The 18,030-nt window shown below is 37.4% G+C and overlaps 1 protein-coding gene across 1 annotated transcript in view; it reads right to left on the bottom strand.

Moving 5' to 3' along the window:
* LOC105043283 (cycloeucalenol cycloisomerase-like) overlaps positions 1-17,625 on the bottom strand; it is a 30,967-nt gene extending 13,342 nt beyond the window's left edge. Inside the window, exons 1-2 of the mRNA XM_073256055.1 lie at positions 17,325-17,625; positions 15,005-15,162 (exon numbers count right to left, since the gene is read on the bottom strand). Coding sequence (XP_073112156.1) covers positions 15,005-15,162; positions 17,325-17,625 — 459 coding nt within the window. The remainder of the gene's footprint in view (positions 1-15,004; positions 15,163-17,324) is intronic.
* Positions 17,626-18,030: the final 405 nt, after the last annotated feature.

Below are 18,030 nucleotides of genomic sequence, written 5' to 3'. Positions count from 1 at the left end.
TAGCTTCAGGCAAAAACAAAAACAAAAACTTATTAATTTGCACATGCTAGCTTTTTATCTTCACAAAATAGGGGACGGCAAGCAGATCGAGTGCAACTGATGAGGGTCCAAGCAAGGATTGTCGCTTGCAATCAAAGTACGGTGCTAGGTAGAAAGTTCTCTTCAGGTGTCATCTGTAGGTAATTAATCATGCTGCAGTACTCGGGCTTCGTGTAAAATTTACAAGATCCATGAGCCGTGTATATCTTTTTCCAAAACAAGGGGAAGCTAGCCATGCAGTCAAATATTGCTAGCTCTTTTATGTTGGCTAATGCAAATTGATACGGTTTAAATATCAGTCTCCTTTTGATGGGTTATTTGCCAAGATTTCTGAAACAACTTAATGATATATTTTTAAATGTGCTCTAGTAACTAATAGTTTGCAAATATATCGTCCAATCTTCGCTAGCCATCTACCTTAGTTTTATTTCTAGTGATATAAAGATACAGGTCAGATATTTTTCACTGTTTTGCTGCCCTTCTCTGATAATCATGTAGTCGCGCGATTATGCATGGCAACCCTCTTTGCTTTGGGCCGAGTTGATATGCCTCTAAGTTAAATGAAACTAGCATTTATTCATCCACGTGGATGAATAAGGAGGAGGAAGATCAACGCACGTCTCCAATTAATGGAGCCGGTCTTAATGCATGGGAAATGAACGTCACAGATTAATGGGACATGAACCTTGATGCATGATGGAGGATCCGTTGTCTGGAGGGTCGCCTTTTCTTTTCCCCCGTCTCCTTTGTAATCAAGTTGGGGTGGATTGGAATGACTTGTTGTACAGATTAGAAATCCTAGATGACATGCCTGGCTATCTTATCCCAGATAAGATCATTCTTTTGCTTAAAGATAACGCTTTTTAAGAAACAGGCCGAATCCGCGTGTAAGATGATATCTTACGCTTTCACTGCAGAATTAGGGAGGATATCCCGCATTCGGGAGGACATCCGCACCAAATATCAAAAACAGACCACAATATAGGAACTTATAACATGCGGGAGTATAAGAGGATCCACGTGTATAATTACATTCCACTTTTAGTGGAATAAACTTATGCTATGGTTCTGTAAACTCCCTTTTGTTATTTTGCTACCCTAAACATAGAACAAAAATCATATGGGGCAAGCACCAGAGAAAAGAAAATATGGGGTGGGATTTTGATTTGCCATATTTTTTTTCCATACCTATTTTAAAGCAGAAACCTAAAAAGTCAAAAACTTCTTCTATCAGTTCCATCATTTAAAAAAGCATGGTATCCTCTTTCTTTCTCATTTTTAAAATATTTTTTTATCATATATATTATATAATCAGATAATACACATCAAGCAAATTAATCATTAAATCTATACACACCTCTAGCTAAGTTGATACAACTTTTAGAATAAAAAATTCGTGGGTATATAGTACACACACTACAAGAAAACAATCCTTTTGCGATGGAATTATTTACGACGAAAATATTTTCATTGCCAATAATACTATTTACAATGAAAAAAATATTCATCGTAAATAATTTACTATTTACGATTAAAATAGTTTTTCGTTGCAAATAGTTAAGTATCAGCGAAGAAAAAAAATTTTCATCTTAAATACTTATTATTTACAATGAATATTTTCATCATAAATAATATGTTATTTATTTTAATTTTAAATTTTTAAATATTAGCGATGAAAATATTTTCATCATAAATAATTAAATATTTATGATAAAAAAAAATTTTCATCGTCAATAAGTTAATTTATAAATTTAAAAATTATTGATTATTTATGATAAAATTTTTTATTATAAATAATTAAATTTCATCATAAATACTTAATTATTTACGATGAAAATATTTTCATCGTTAATATTTAAAAAAATTAAAAATTAAAAAAAATTAAAAATTACTTATTATTTACGATAAAAATTTTTCATGTAAATAATCAAGTGTTTCGATGAAAAAATTTTTTGTTGTCAATACCTAATTATTTACGATGAAAATATTTTCATCGTCAATATTTAAAAAAATTAAAAATTAAAAAAATTAAAAATTATTTATTATTTACGATAAAATTTTTTCATCATAAATAATTAGTATTGATGATGAAAAAAATTTACGTCATAAATACTTAATTATTTATGATAAAAATATTTTTATTATCAATATTTTAAAAATTAAAAATTAAAAAATCATAAAATTTAAATTTTTGATTTTGTGAAAGGCAACTGCATCTATTTTTTGTAGCAGTTATATACATTTTTTATCTTTTTACATGATAAAAAAGCAAATGTGAGTTATGATCCAGATCGAATTTTTTGTATGAAAAAATCATATGAAAGTGGATGATATTCACGGAGTAAAATGAATAGATTTTTTTAAATGAAATGAACTATATGTTTATTTGCGATGTAAAATTCATCTGTTCATCGCTGTCACTGTTCATCGCTGTCACTTTTATACAGAAATCATATAGTTAAGCAACGCATTCTAGCATGACTTTCATGATCTCGAAAGGTACTATGCTTTCCACATCGATCGATGCTCAAATGTATCTCTGTAGACGTTCCAATTATGAGAAGACAAACAATACGAGTACTCATCTTTCTAGCAATGCAAAGTATAAATATGAGCTTGTGCTCTATAACACAACTTATACTACTCGCAGGTCTGCTTTGATTCTGATTAAGTACTCTTTGATGCTCCCATAATTTCTCTTAAATTTCTCAAGCTCGATCCTTACATACAATATATGAGCTTCTGGACCTCTAATTTTCTATCCCTATCCTATCTTTCAAATCTCAATCTTGATGGATTTCTCTCGTGATCTCAGAATCACCACGATATTCTCATACTCTGACTTCCGAAATGAAGATTTCAATAAGAAGATGAGCTCCTTGGAGATCGAAAATCTCAAAGCTATCGATCTTCTATAGTGCCCATTCCATTGCAGTAGTCGAAAAGTTGTTCTTATAACAATTATTGACGACGTAAATTAAACTTTTCATCATAATTATATTTTTTATGTAATTTTTTTTAAAAAAATCTTTTTTGAAGAAAATTCATAAATTAACTATTTATATAAATTTTTTGATTAATAAAAAAATAATTTTTTTAATGAAATTATTTTGAAAAGCTTTTTAGACCAAAAATTTTTTAGATTAAAGAAAATTAATTTTATTTTTTATCATGAATATTTTTTTAATGTCATTTTTTTATTAAATTTTTTGGATGAAAAATTTTTTTGATGGAAAAAATCTAAAATTTATTTTTTTATGAAATTATTATTGAGAAGATTTTTTTAGACTGAAAAAATTTAAAATTTTATTTTAATTATTAGTGACGTAAATAAAATTTTCATCATAAATAGTCTTTAAATTATTTTTTTTAATTTTTTAGAAAAACTTATTAACAATGTAAATTTATTTTTCATCAACAATCATGTTTTAAAAATATTATTTTAATTATTTTTTATAAAAAAATTGTTAATGTAAAAAAAATTTTATTAGTGATAAAAAATATTTTCATCCGCAAAACCATTTTAAAAATAATTTTTTTATTTTTTTAAAGAAAAAATTGTTAGAGGAAAAAAATATTTTTTTTTGGATGGTATTTATTAGTGATGGAAACCATATTTTTATCGCTAATACCCTTATTAATGACACATATTTTTATTTTTATTTTCAATAATTTATTTCATGAATTTTTTGGGCAAAATTTTTTTAGAAGAAAAATTTTTTTAGTGAAAAATTTTTAGTGGGCCTTATTAACGACGAAATTTTTTTTCCATCATGAATAAGTGTATTAGTGACGAAAATTTTCGTCGTTAATAGTTGTTCATTTATTACAGGTCAAGTCGATGTCGCATCCCTTCCGAGCTCTCCCCCTCTCCCTCTCCCCCGCGAAACCCTCTCCCTCTCCGAGCTCTCCCCCCACTCTCTTCCCACCGACAACCGCGTCTCCATTGCCGTCTGATGCGGGCTTTCACCATTGCGGGGATCCACCATCGCGGGCTTCTACCATGGGCTTCCACCGTCGTCGGCTTCCATCATCACTTTCGTTGGATACTCCGCCGCCTCCGTTGCCATCCATCGGAGCTAAGGGTGTTTCCCTCTCCCTCTCTTTAACCATCGCGGGGGGTGGGTGAGGGCGGCGGTGCTGCAGGCACAGGGGTCGCAGGGGGTCGGTGAGGGTGGCGGGGGGAACCGATAGAGGGGGTGCGGGTGGGTGAGGGTAGTGGCACCGCGGCTGCAGGGGTCGCAAGGGGTTGGAGAGGGCGGCGGCACCGTGGGGGGTGGGTCGTGGGGGTTGAGTGACAGTGGCAGCACCACGAGAGCGAGGATCGCTGGGGCCGAGTCCGGACGGCGTGTGGGTGGGTGATGGTGGCGGCATCGCGGGAGCAGGGGTCGTGGGGGTCGAGTCCAGACGGTGTAGGGTGGGTGATGGCGCCGGCACCGCGGGAGCAAGGGTCACGGGGGCTGAGTTCGGGCGGTGGGGGGTGGGTGATGGCGACGGCGCTGTGGGAGCGGGGGTCGCGAGGGTCGAGTTCGGGTGGCTCGGGGTGGGTGACGGTGTCGGTGCCGCGGGAGCGGGGGTCACGAGGGCTGAGCTCGGGCGGTGCGAGGTGGGTGATGGCATCGGTGCCACGGTCATGGGGGTCGAGTGCGGGGAGCGGAGGGTGGGTAACGACGACGGCACCGCAGGGGATGGGTCAGGCTGCGGGTGGATGATGTTTAGGAAAAAAATAATTTTTAGAAAAAAATATTTAGGATAAAATATATTTAGGAGAAAAATAATTATTAGGAAAAAAATGTTTAGGGAAAAATATTTAGAAAAAAATATTTTTAGATAAAAAATATTTTTTAAAAAATAAAAAATTATTTATTATATATATAAAAGTTAAAATGTAGATTGGGTTGGGGTCGAGGGAGAGGGAGATTAATTGATCCGAACCCAATCGGATCGGCTCTGAGTCGGGCCAAATGTCTGCCTGAGCCCAGCTCGATGGCCAAACAAGTCCTATTTTTTTGGCTAGAGCCCGGCCTGAATGGTTTGGGGTCGAGTCCGAAGCCCAGCCCGATGGGCTTTGGACCAGCCTGATGGGTCTCCTAGCAGCCTGACCCACTTTCAGCCCTATTTGTGGGACTGCCTCCACGATGCTGCTTTTGATAAATTTGGAAGATGAGGGAGAGGGAGCGGAGGATATTCAATGCAGGATTGGATTTCGTGTTATTATTTTGCATTAATATTATTTTGCATGCTCAACTACTTATAGTTTATTTTATATTTATTGCATAAATTTTTTAATGTTACTGCTGAAATTTATAAATTTTTTATTGTTCCACTAGCACAATGCACGTTGCTTTTGTTTATTACAATTTAATTATTTTGTATGCTATTTTGTATGCTTTTACTTATATAATTAAGTATAAAAAATATTTTTATTTTAGAAAAAACTCTATTGAAATTTTTGATGAAAAAATTTCAATGCAGAGTTACTCTTTTTTGATAAATTAGAAATCTATCTCTAAATATATGTTCAGAGATAGTAGTTAAATTGTATTGAGTCGTAGATTCTCATTCAAGAGTCGATCTTGATCGATATTGACTCTTGGATGTCCCATATTCGAATTTTTTTTAAAAATAATAATTTTATTATTATTAATAGTTAATATTTTATTTTATTATGTGGTAGTTCGTAATTATCTATCCACTGTTCTCCGGATATATAGTGGACAGGGTGTGTAGGCACCATATTTACATTATATATTTGGAGAACTATGGGGAGATACTGCCAAAATTTTCACAATAATGAAATAAAATATCGACTAATAATAATAATAAGATTATTACTTTTCTGAAAGAGATAGGACCACATCTGTTAGTAATGATTTGAAATAGATAGGATCATGCATTTTTACTTCATTAAATTGGTAGAAAGAGATTTTCTGTATTATTGTTCAGTCTGTATTCTTTAATATGTGCTATTTTGTATAAAATAATCTGTGTCTAGATCTGGATCGGAATTTGTTCTAAAATCTGGATTGAAATTCGGTCCGAAATCCAGGTCGGGATCCGATTCGAATGAATACCATTGAAAATTTTTTTATTGTTAATGACTTTCGTGTCTGTTGTTAGATGAAATATAAGTATTTTAATAAAAAAAAGGATACGACTTATGAGTTTTATGATTTAGCATGTGGCTCTAATCGAAGGGTTAATCACTATGCATCCTGTATCATTGGAGGAATCAGATTTCATATAAAGGAGCTTGAGATACAACTATGGATCTAGAATAGTGAGATTGCTATGATAGGATATAAAGGAGAAGAAGAGATTGAATATTATAGTGTACTGATAGATTTCATAGAATTGAAGTATGGGTTCAATAATTCTGTATTCTTATTTCAGTGTGAATGGTGGGATATTAGCAATAAAAAAATCGATATTCATATCGATCTACACTTTATCCGTATAAACTTTGCACGAACATAGTACCAGAATGAGCTGTATATATTAGCAACTCAAGCGAAACAAGCAATATATTTGAAGGATCTAAAGTATCGAGGTAATTGGCATGTCGTATAAAGAATAACACCTAGAGTCGTATATGACATACCAACCCGACTAAAGATGGATGAAAATTCAGATTTACATGAAGAGAAAGCTTTTCAAGAGGAAGAACAAACATTAGCCGAGCTTCTTATTAATAAAGAATTTATAACAGCTCCTTTCAATAGGGTTGATCTGCCGTCCAACGAAGTTGAAACTGATTTTGTATTTAATCTTGATGAATCAGGGGGCGACGATTAGTTCATAAATAATGATGAGATAGAAGATGATATATTAGTCAATTATTGTGATTCGGAGGAGGACCTACACATCGAGAAAGATACAAATATTGATGAGTAGATCTATATTCTTTGTTGAATCTTCTCTTGTAATAATGGTATGTAATATAATTCTATTCATTAGAATATAATTTATTTTTTACTATTATTATTTAATATTATATTCATTTATATATAAATAATTATAGGTATGGCACTAGGAGATAGATGATGACGTTCATGTTCGCAGCCTACTCCTGAGATTGAGGCGCCTTCACCCATTTCCACTGCCGCACCAGCAGAGTCGTCAGAAGGTCTTGCACTGGCAGGTCCTAGTAAGACAGGTCCGAATGAGGTGGATCCAAGTGGCATTATTATACTTTGTATATAATAAAATTTGATTTTTTTATTTAGATAGCTATCATATTAATATTTTATTTATTATTATTTCAGACCAGTCTCCACCGATGGTGAGGCAAGGGCGAGGTCCATCAAAGAATCTCACTGTAGAGTATTGGAGATGTGAGCACCCGAGGCAGCGTCTCCGTATTGAGATACCACCCGGCTACACCAGGCCCATTAGGGGATGGTGCGAGTCGTGGCAGATCGAGCTAGGCACCATATACCGTAGCTATGCCTTCGTGATGCTTTTCGATTGACGTCACATTATACGAACTCAGAAAGAGATTTTCTATACCCAGTTACAGGTAAAATAAATTATACTATGAATATTTAATTAGCATGATATTCTTTTAATATTTGTTATTGGCAGGGTGTATTTGATATTGTTGATTTTGAGGAGGATCGCATGCGGCGAGCTGTGGATGCTCATTTATACTTGCATTTCAAGGAGTATCACCACCACATTCATCAGCACTGGTATCATGTGATGCAGGATAATGGAGTGGAGGCAATGCGGTAGCGGCCATATGACAGCATTACTATGGATGATTGGGCTCTCGTATGCCGACATTACGAAGATCCGGCATATCAGATTACATATTCAAACTTTTTTTAGAGTTTAATAATTAAATCATTTATTCTTAAATTCAGTTTGTTACCTACTAATTTGACTACTAATTATACAAAGATGATGTGCTCAGAATATCGCAAATCGGACAGATAGATCGTGTCGCATTGTGGGGGTTCGAGGTCATTTGCTCGTCATATGAAGCAGATAGTAAGTAATTTCTAATTAGTATATTTTAACTCTCTAATTATTTAAAAAAATTTTAATTAATTGTTCTCAAATTGCAAAGAGATGCAGAGAGTGACGAGCTTTCTGGTATGATCGATATCTACCAGCGAACCCACTAGTGACGGTCAGGGAAGTGGACGACGGAGAGCTAGGAGCTTTTTATAAATTTTTTTAATTATTTTTTTTATTCACAGTTTGATTTTTAGTGTGAAATTAAAATAGCTATAATTTTAATTTTCAATATCGTATGATAGATATCAGATCCCAGCCTATCCCTGAGGACTTGATTGTATCCACAGATGATGAGATCTGTGATTAGGTGCTTAGTACGAGACCCCATTATGTTAGAGGTTTAGGACATGGGATCAGTGCTCCCTCATCCTCACACTCATTTAGGGCTGTTATCCATACTGCTTACGATGCTCGACTGGCAGAGATGTAGAGGCAGACTACTGAGGATCGACAGTGGACTGAGCAGCGAGCTGATGAGTTGGCTGTACGCGTCGACAAGTATCAGCTGCTCTAGATCCAGATGATGGAGCGAATGATGCAGATGGAGTGGATGATGCCACTGATGAGGTAGCAATAGATCGGTCCGAGCTTTTTCGAACACTCTCCTTCTCAGCCCATTCTCCTTCTGCAGATGCCGACACTTGACGACCTATTTATGTTACTTTTTATTTTTATTTTAGATCTCTTATAATTTTAATTTAATATAATAAAATGATAAAATTTATTTATAAATTTATTGTGTAAATTTTTTATCTTTATTTTATAAATTATAAATAAAAAATATATAAATATAAATTAAAAATATATATTCATAAATTATTTTAAAAAAATTATGTGTAAATTTATAGCGGCAAAATTATTTCCAATGAAATTTTGGTCGCCAAAAAATCTATCAGCGACGAAAATAATTGATCGTAAATAATTTTTTTAATAAATTTAAAAATATTAAAATTTTATATTAAATTATTAGTGATAAAAATAGTTTCATTGCAAATAATTGCTTGTGATGAAAATTTTCATCGTTAATTGTTGTATTTGCGATGAAACTTTTACGTCGCTAATATTTTTTTATAAATCTAAATTTTATAAAAATTTTTAATAAAATTAATAACGATGAAAGTATTTCACCATAAATAATTTTTAAATTATTTTTATTAGTGATATAATAATTTATCGTAAATTATTTTTTTTACGATGAAAATTTTTCATCGTGAATAGTTTTCAAAAAAAAATTTTTTAATGACGAGAATTTTTGATCGATAATATCTATTATTGGCAATAATTTTTTTTTCATCATAAAAAATTATCAACGATACTATTATTTGTGACGAAATATCAACGATGATAATTTCATCACTAATAACTATTACCAACAAAAATCTAGTATTAGCGATAAATTTTTTGCGTCATTAATACCCTATTCTGTTGCAGTGATGGCTAAGTAACACATGCTTAACAAATTAGTTATCTAGCACTCCAATATATATTTTCAAATAAATTGTTACTCAATTTTTGAAAATATCATATTCATCAATATCCACTACATAGCCGATAATATATATATTTGTTGACTTCTTGATACATACTACAAGCTTTTTTTGGCTATACGTAGTAGTAATCCAACGTATATCTTGACATAAAAAATATGTTCTAGAAATTATGTATTAATTTACCTAGAAATATATATTAAATCACTATTAAGTATGTATCAAAAAATTTATAGTATATATCAAGAAATTGATTTGTATCTATCCTTTGACCATATAGTATATATTAATGAATATGATATTTAGAAGTTATGTATTATTTTCTTCAAAATTATGGATATATTGGGTTGTTAGATGATTAATTTGCTAAGTATGTATTATCTAGCCATATACTCTATTCGTGTACCAGTGAACATGATGTTGTAAAAAACTATATATTAATCTAACTAAATATGTATATTAGCTTACTAAATGATTAATTTACTCGATGTATTTCATTTGGTTGTATAGTATATTATCAATAAGAAGCATACTTTTGAAATGAGAAAAAAAGAGGTTATGATACATGATTTTTTTTTATTTTTTATTTTGTGAATCATGGGGTTGATGACCATATTAGTAGGAGAAGTTCGTGACTTTTGGTTTTGGATTTGTACTTTAAGATGGGTATCAAAGGAAGTTTGGTAAAATAAGAAGTCCGTTAAATATTTTCTTCTCTAATGCCTGTGCCGTATGATTTTTGTTCGTGCTTGAGATGGTGGCACTCACATCATATTTATTAATGACAAGAAAACTTCAACCGTCTAATCGTTAAGGTGACACATACTAGAAGTATTCTACATCAACAAAGATGTATATGGCTAAGATGGACTACCGGAGGACGCCCTCCTCTGTTCCGAAAAGAGCACATAACTCATTCCCGTATTTTTCAAAAAAAACTGCTATCCAGTTATACGATTAATCACTGTTTTGTAAAAGTATAAACCGCAAATATTTTAGCTTGATCATATTACATTGGATTGCTGAGGCGATTTTTGAGTACACTGGGACCCAAAAATTGATACAACGTGCCACTAGCCTTTTTTAACTTTCTACAAAAGGAAATCATGATTGGTTGGTCTTGACGGTGCAGATTTGCTACATTTGTTCACAAGTTCATAAACAAGATTGTCGTGGTGGTAGGATAGAAATATATATGTAGATGTCAAAAATTATATTATTTGAGAATTGAGAAATTAGTTATATGGATAAGTTGAGAATTTAATCATACGGATAACAAAGATTAATTATTCTTAATCTACGAGCACAAATGTGCACAAGAGAGGGAGAGGGTGTTAAGATTTGATGCCTCGAGATTCAGTCTATATTGAACCCACAGCGAGATCTGCGATGAAAAATGGAGTCCAATGAGTCCAAGATCACCCCAAACGGAGTTCGGATGGTCGATATATGCGCGAGAGAAGTCGGTATGAAATTTTGAGCGGCGGAGGACCGCCGATGGCGGGCCGGCGGAGCGGGCGCGGTGCTATCGTGCACAGTCCAGGCAGGCAGCATGCGGGTCGGGCGCGTAATGTGCAGCCTAGGCCTAGGTGCGCAGCCCAGGCCCTGTTGCACGGGGCACGAGCCAGGCCCAGGCATGCGGGCGCAGCCTAGGGCCCATGCGCGCCCCTGGGAGCTCGTTGCTCGGTCCATCGTGGATCGGACAGTGCACAACTGACCGCATAGACTGCATGGGCATTTCCCACGCATTTCTTGCGTTCCACAGACTGTTCTGTGGATCGATGTGCGATCCAACGGCGTGGGGAGCTTTCGATATTGATCCGACGGTTCAGGAGCTTAGTTTGGGTGTCATTAGGAGTCCTAATAAGATTCTAATTGGTTTTTTAGCCTATAAATGACCCTATTTGGTGAACAGGAGCCTGTGTGATGGTTTGGTGCGGCGTTGGTCCGAGAAGAGCCCACGAAAACATATGAATACCTGTGGGAGAGAGAGAGAGACGTGCGGCGCTGTGAGGAGAAGAAGCTGAGAGGCTCCTGGACAGCGGACAGCGATCGCTTCAGGGGTTCAGAGGATCTTCCTAAAGAGAGAGCTTTTGTGAAGGATAACTTTTTATTTGGAAGAAATTGGGTGTACGAGGGTTGAGGGTGAGATCTCCTCTTGTAATATTTCTTCTCTCATAGTAAAATTTGCATGCCCCATGGAGGCGAGCCCTTTTTTGGCTGATCTATGTATTTAATTATTTTTTATTTTATTTTTTTCTTCCTACTGCATTGTACGATACCGGAAAGGTCCTGGGAGGTGGTGTCCTGGTCAAAAATTCACCCTACAAGTGGTATCAGAGCAAGATGGTACAAAGATGCAGATTGCAGCAGTAGTGAGCAAGACTGAAGATAGAGAAGACATGATCAATCAAGATGGAGATCAACAAGTTTGATGGAAAGAGCAATTTCTTCTTGTGACAAGCAGGGATGAAGGACGTGCTCATCCATCAAGAGTTGATCTATGCTCTCTTGTGCGAGGAGAAGCCGACCACCATGGAAGTGCAAAATTGGAGACGGCTCCAGATGCAGACAGTGAGTACCATCCGCATGTATCTAGCAGATGAAGTGGTGATCCATATGCTTAGCGAGACTTCTCTGACGGTGCTGTGGTCGAAGCTCGAGGAGTTGTATATGACGAAATCTCTCACTAACACTCTTTTCCTCTGGAGGCAGTTCTACCAGCTGTGGATGACTAAGGGACAGTGTGCAGGAGTATCTCAGCCACTTTCAGAAGATCCTCACTGACCTCCTCAGCATTGGTGAGAAGTTGAGGAGAAACCAGAGCGCTGGTTTTGCTAGCGTCGCTTCCCCTTCATACGAGTTCTTGGTGACTGCTCTTCTAGTGGGAAAGAGCACCATCAAGATGGACGAGATCACCACGGTGATACTCTAGAACGAGATTCTCAGGGGGGAGAACCCAGCTTCGAGTTCAGGCGGCGATAGCTCAGCTTTGATGGTTTCTAGAGGAGCAGAAGGCGGTAGACGGAGTGACAGAAGATCGCAATGAGGGCGGTCCAAGTCCAAGAGGGACTTGAGCAAAATCAGATGTTACTAATGTGATGAGTTGGGGCATCTAGCCAGAGACTACTTTCAACTCAAAGATCGGAGGATGGCTGCTGTAGCGACGACCAGTAGCAATTCAGAGGGAGATGTCTTTGAGATATCTGACGAGGTATCTACTTCTTTCCAGCAGTGGATCTTAGATTCTATATGTACCTATCATGTATGTTGTAGAGAGAAGCAGTTTGACTCCTTGAAGAACAGTGAGGGTGCTGTTTATCTACCGGATGGATCATACTGTGCGATCAAAGGCATTATGACGGTCAGCTAGAGGACACATGATGGTGCAGTAAGGAGATTAGGAGACGTCCGATATATATCCAATTTCAGATGAAATCTTATCTCACTGAGCAGACTGGATTCGAGAGGCTACAAGACAGTAGCTCGTAGAAGAATCCTGAAGGTGCTACACGACGATAGGATTGTTCTGGAGAGAAAGAAGAGGACAAGAGAACATTATTACCTGATGGGGAGCCCAGTACGAGGTGGAGCTTCGGAGCTAGGAGGAGCCCAAAGTGAGGTGAAGCTCTAGGTGGAGGTGGATCGGGCACGAGACAGGAGATTCGGGAGGATGAGAGGCGATATCGCAAGGTGAGATTCCTATTGCCGTAGGATGATACCCCGAGTAGGTCTTAGATCAGGAGGAGCACAGCATACGATGGAGATAGGATCGAGTGGTCTGGCTCGACTCTCATGTTTGTCCATCCATAATCAGCAGACGATTGTCTCAGGACATGGAGGCGAGAAGATCCAGAAGCTCTCAGAGTTAGGAGGAGGCCGAATGTCGAGTTGAGATAGAGAGTGTTAGAATTTGATGCCTTGAGATTCGGTCCATATTGAGTTCACAGTGAGGTCCGCGATGAAAAACAGAGTCCAATGAGTCCAAGATCATCCCAAACGGAGTCCGAATGGTCGAGATATGCGCGAGAAAAATCGGTACGAAATCTAGAGCGGTGGGAAGATTGCCGGCGGCCAGCGGTGGGCTGGCAGAGTGGCAGCGGCATTGCCGCACATGGCGGTGTGTGGTCCAGGCGCGGCAGCATGCGTGTCAAGCACGCAGGGCGCGGCCCAGCACGTGGCCCAGGCTTGGGCACACGAGGCGCGGCCCAGACCCAGGTGCGCAAGCGCGCGGGCCAGCCCAGGCCCGAGCGCATGGGGCGGGGCTAGGCCCAGGAGCTGCCCAGGCCCATGCATGCCCTTAGGAGCCCGTTGCCCGATCCACTATGGATCGGGCGGTGCACAGCCAACCGCGTGGACCGCGTGGGCATTTCCCACGCCTTTCTCGTAGTCCACGGACTGTTCTATGGATCGATGCACGATCCAACGGCATGGGGAGCTCCCGGTGTTGATTCGACGGTTCTGGAGCTTAGTTTGGGTGTCATTAGGAGCCTTAATAAGGTTCTAATTGATTTTTTAGCCTATAAAAGGCCCATGTTTGGTGAACAGGAGCCTGTGTGGTGGCTTGGTGCGGCGTTGATCAGAGAAGAGCCCATGAAAACCTATGAATACCCATGGAAGAGAGAGAGACGTGCGGTGTTGTGAGGAGAAGGAGCAGGGAGGCTCCTGATAGCGGACATCGGTTGCTTCAGGGGTTCAGAGGAGTCTTCTTAGAGAAAGAGTTTTCGTGAGAAAAACTTCATATGAGAGAGAAATTAGGTGTATGAGGGTTGAGAGAGATCTTTTCTTGTAATATTTTTTTTTCTCATAGTGAAGTTTGCATGCCCTATGGAGGCGAGCCTTTTTTTGACTAATCCATGTATTTGATTATTTTTTATTTTATTTTTTTTTCTTTTCATTGCATCGCATGGTCTGGCCAGACATCCACCCTACAGAGGGAGAGAGACTTCCTGCTTTGCGGAAAACAAACATCACAACCAGAAATATATGATCAAGAGTTAAGAAGCATGGGAGTTGCATGCATGTATGTTACGTACCTATAAGATAAGGTGCTAGCTTGTTGAGTTGATAAGTATTGAAGTTAAATGCACCCGTGATTATGTAAAAGTTACTAATGCGAGGGAATGTTTAACTGGTTGATAAGATGGTAAAGTTTCTTATATTGACCCAAGAATCCTAGGTGCATTTGTGCCATTACTCCAGTTTCCAGGCTTGTACTTGTGCATCATGGTTCTAAAGAGAAGCGGGAAAGATCCTGTACACGGCATGAATTACGACCCACCACCTTTAGAGATGCAAAGCTATGTTAAGAGCAGGCGGTGTGATTCATCTTTCATCCAATGTCTCCACCATTAACTACTTTTCAGCTCTCCAACATGTTCTCGACGGACACCATCACAATACCTGGTGGAAGGTGCCACCATAACCATGGAAAGAAAAAAAGGAATACTGCTTACCTCGTAGAGCTTGAATGGAACTATGATCCCTAGGATGAGGAAGACCCAGAACGGGGTCCATGCAAGAAAGAAAAACTCCCCCCATCTCTTGCTCTGATCCTTGGCGAACCATAAGCTGTCGAAACCACTGCTACCCTTCACTTCTTCTCCTCCAAAATCTGTACCAATGATTGCTATAATCAATCAGTAGAACCTTGAAAAGGATATAGATGAGATAACAATGCATGGATTTGTGGTATCATACTGGCATCCATATTATGGTTTTTCTGATCGTTCTCGATGCTATCACGTCCTCCATGCCTCCTGTCTTGCTGCATGGATTGTATCTGGTCACCGCCACGGTGAGTGAAGGTAGCCAAAGCGGACTGCCGGCTGGGGAAGGGAGATTTCAGCTACGCCGGAGAAGAGACGCTGCTTTGTATTTATTGTCTCAACGGTGGCTGTCCGGTTATCCGTGTTTGTTTGGGCTCTCTCCAATGACTACGTCCAAATTTTACGTCCCAAGCTTTCTAATTGTATTTTTAGGTGAAAGGGCACGATATATTAATTAGAAAACACTCGAACAACCAGGAAACAGGAAAAAATATCTTTTCTTCCTTTCGAAATAAAGCAACGAAGATTACTTAGCCATACACGAAATTTAAGTCGCATGTTATTTAATAACGGAAAACTTACCTCCAAACAATATTTAACTCGAGTGCGTGCGATATAAAGAAAAAAAGGAAAGTTACTTCCCAACTCCCGGTTTGACGGCACTTAAGTTTAGCTATAGTCAAGAGCCCCACCAAATTTAAGTCATGTGTTGTGTTTAGTGACACTTTTTATTTTTTTAATTTTTAATTTTTAAAAAATATTTTTATTTTTTAATTTTTATTATTGAGTAAAAGTAAAAAAATAAAAAGTATGTTTGTTAACTATGTGCTATAAAGTAAAAAACAATGTTTGGAGACGATAGATAAAGAGCTTGACGAGAGAGAAAGATTCGGAAAGAGAGGAAAAAGGAGGTGGAGAGGTGAAGAGCTCGACGAGAGAAGGGTTCGGACTCTTTACTTTTTGATTTGACGTTTTAGATATAAAAAATAAAAAAAAATAGAAAAATAAATTTTAGAAAGCAAAAAAATTTTATTTTGCATATAAAATAATTATTTTAATTTTTTTAATTTTGATTTTTTATTTTTTAAGGTGCTATCAAATATTATTTTTTGATTTTTATTTTTTAAAAATTAAAAAAAAAAATTAATGGCTAACCAAACACATCCTTAATAAAGGAAAAGTTATCTCCGGACCATCCATTTAACTAGTTTATTACCCACGTGATGCATAGGATATATTTTTTATTTAAAAAATATATCATTATTTAGAGGGAAAGTTATCTTTTGGTTTGACTATCCATTTAACTAGCTTATGACCCACCCAATACGCAGGATATATTTTTTATTTAAAAAATATATAATTATTTAAAAAATAATATATTTTATTAATTTATAAAATATTTATTTTATTCAAAAAATATTTTCATTAATTTATAATAAATATAATTTTATTAATATATCAATATATTATTTTAGAAATATATATATATATTTATTAATGTATTAGTAATATATCATTTTTATTAGTTTTTGATGTATTTATGGCTAATATTTTTTTGTAAACATAAAATGCTAATTCTTAATCACAAAATTAGCACCATTTAGACTCCAAACGGCTTTCCTTCTAAAAAAGTTTGCAATTATCAAATCATTGCCAAAAAAAAAATTAATATTAATATTTTTTTTTGGATAAAGTGAAGGTGACATTGTTTGCCAATTGCCTGACACCATGATAGAGGAGAAGTGATCTCTAAGAGCTACAGTTTAGACCACATTTAATAAATCATTTAATGCTCTCAATTTATCTATAACCGATTTGATTAGGATCTCAACAGTCATTAATTAATAAACCGTTTGAGAATAGTAAGGACTAGGACAGAAGGCGGGACTAGATATTTGTGGCAATATAAAGTCCATTAGATTAGTTGGCTGCCTATAAAGCTGGAAGAGGGCCGAGCTAGGCTGGACCGTGCCCCTATCCGAGTCTAGTCTAAAATTTTTTTCGGACTTCAAGCTGGATTTAGATTCGAAAATTTTTGAAAAAACTCAGATCCAAGTCCGATCCAAATCCCATTGGGCTAGCCCAATTTGATCAGCCACACGGTCCACGCCAGCTCTCTTCTAAGAAATGAAGGACAACAAATCCTCCAGGCCCTCAGGCTGAGCATGGGCATCCACCAATCTTTCCTCTCTTAAAAAATAATAAAAAAAAAAGACTAAGTCTTAACCTCCAAATTTCAGCAAATCCTTTCGTGGCTCCTCTACCTCCCTCTGCTCGTAGCTTCTCCACACCCACCCCTTGCCTCCGGTGCCATCCACGGCTCCTCTGCCTCCTTCTAGCCATAGCTCTTTTCCTCGATCCCCCTCCTCCTTGTGCCTATGGCTGCTCCACCCTTGTCCAACACCTAGTACTTGTGGCTTCTCCACCCTCAGTTCCTCCCCTCCACTGCCCCTGTGGTGCCCGGAACTTCTCCATGCCACACCCTCCCTCCCCCCGAGCATGCTGTGCTTGCAACTTCTCCATGCCATGCCACACACACCCCCTTGGCACCTGCTACTGAATGGCGGAGGGTTTCTTAAAGTCATAGGCATAGACCTCCTAGGGGAGATCATTGTAGATCCCCATTTGGTCGAAGCTCAAGATGGCCTCCACCTTATGACTCATCTCGAAGACCAAATTCTCATCGTTGATGCCCCGACCCTATGGCTGCTGGCCCCGAGGGACCGCCGGCCACCACCATGAGAGATGAGATTGGAACTTGAGGGAGAGAGAGATTAGGGACTCAGTCCACTCGGAGTCCGAAGAAGGGGCGTGAGGATTCAGGGAGTTCGTCGATTATTAAGCTAATTAGGGCTCGGGTTCGGACCAAGCCAAAGGTATATACCTAAGCCCGACTCGAAAGATAAAATATCTCTATAATTAGGCCCAAATTC

This window comes from Elaeis guineensis, chromosome 4 (assembly GCF_000442705.2).
Source record: "Elaeis guineensis isolate ETL-2024a chromosome 4, EG11, whole genome shotgun sequence".
Taxonomy (NCBI): Eukaryota; Viridiplantae; Streptophyta; class Magnoliopsida; order Arecales; family Arecaceae; genus Elaeis; species Elaeis guineensis.
This window is presented reverse-complemented; position numbering and strand designations above follow the sequence as displayed.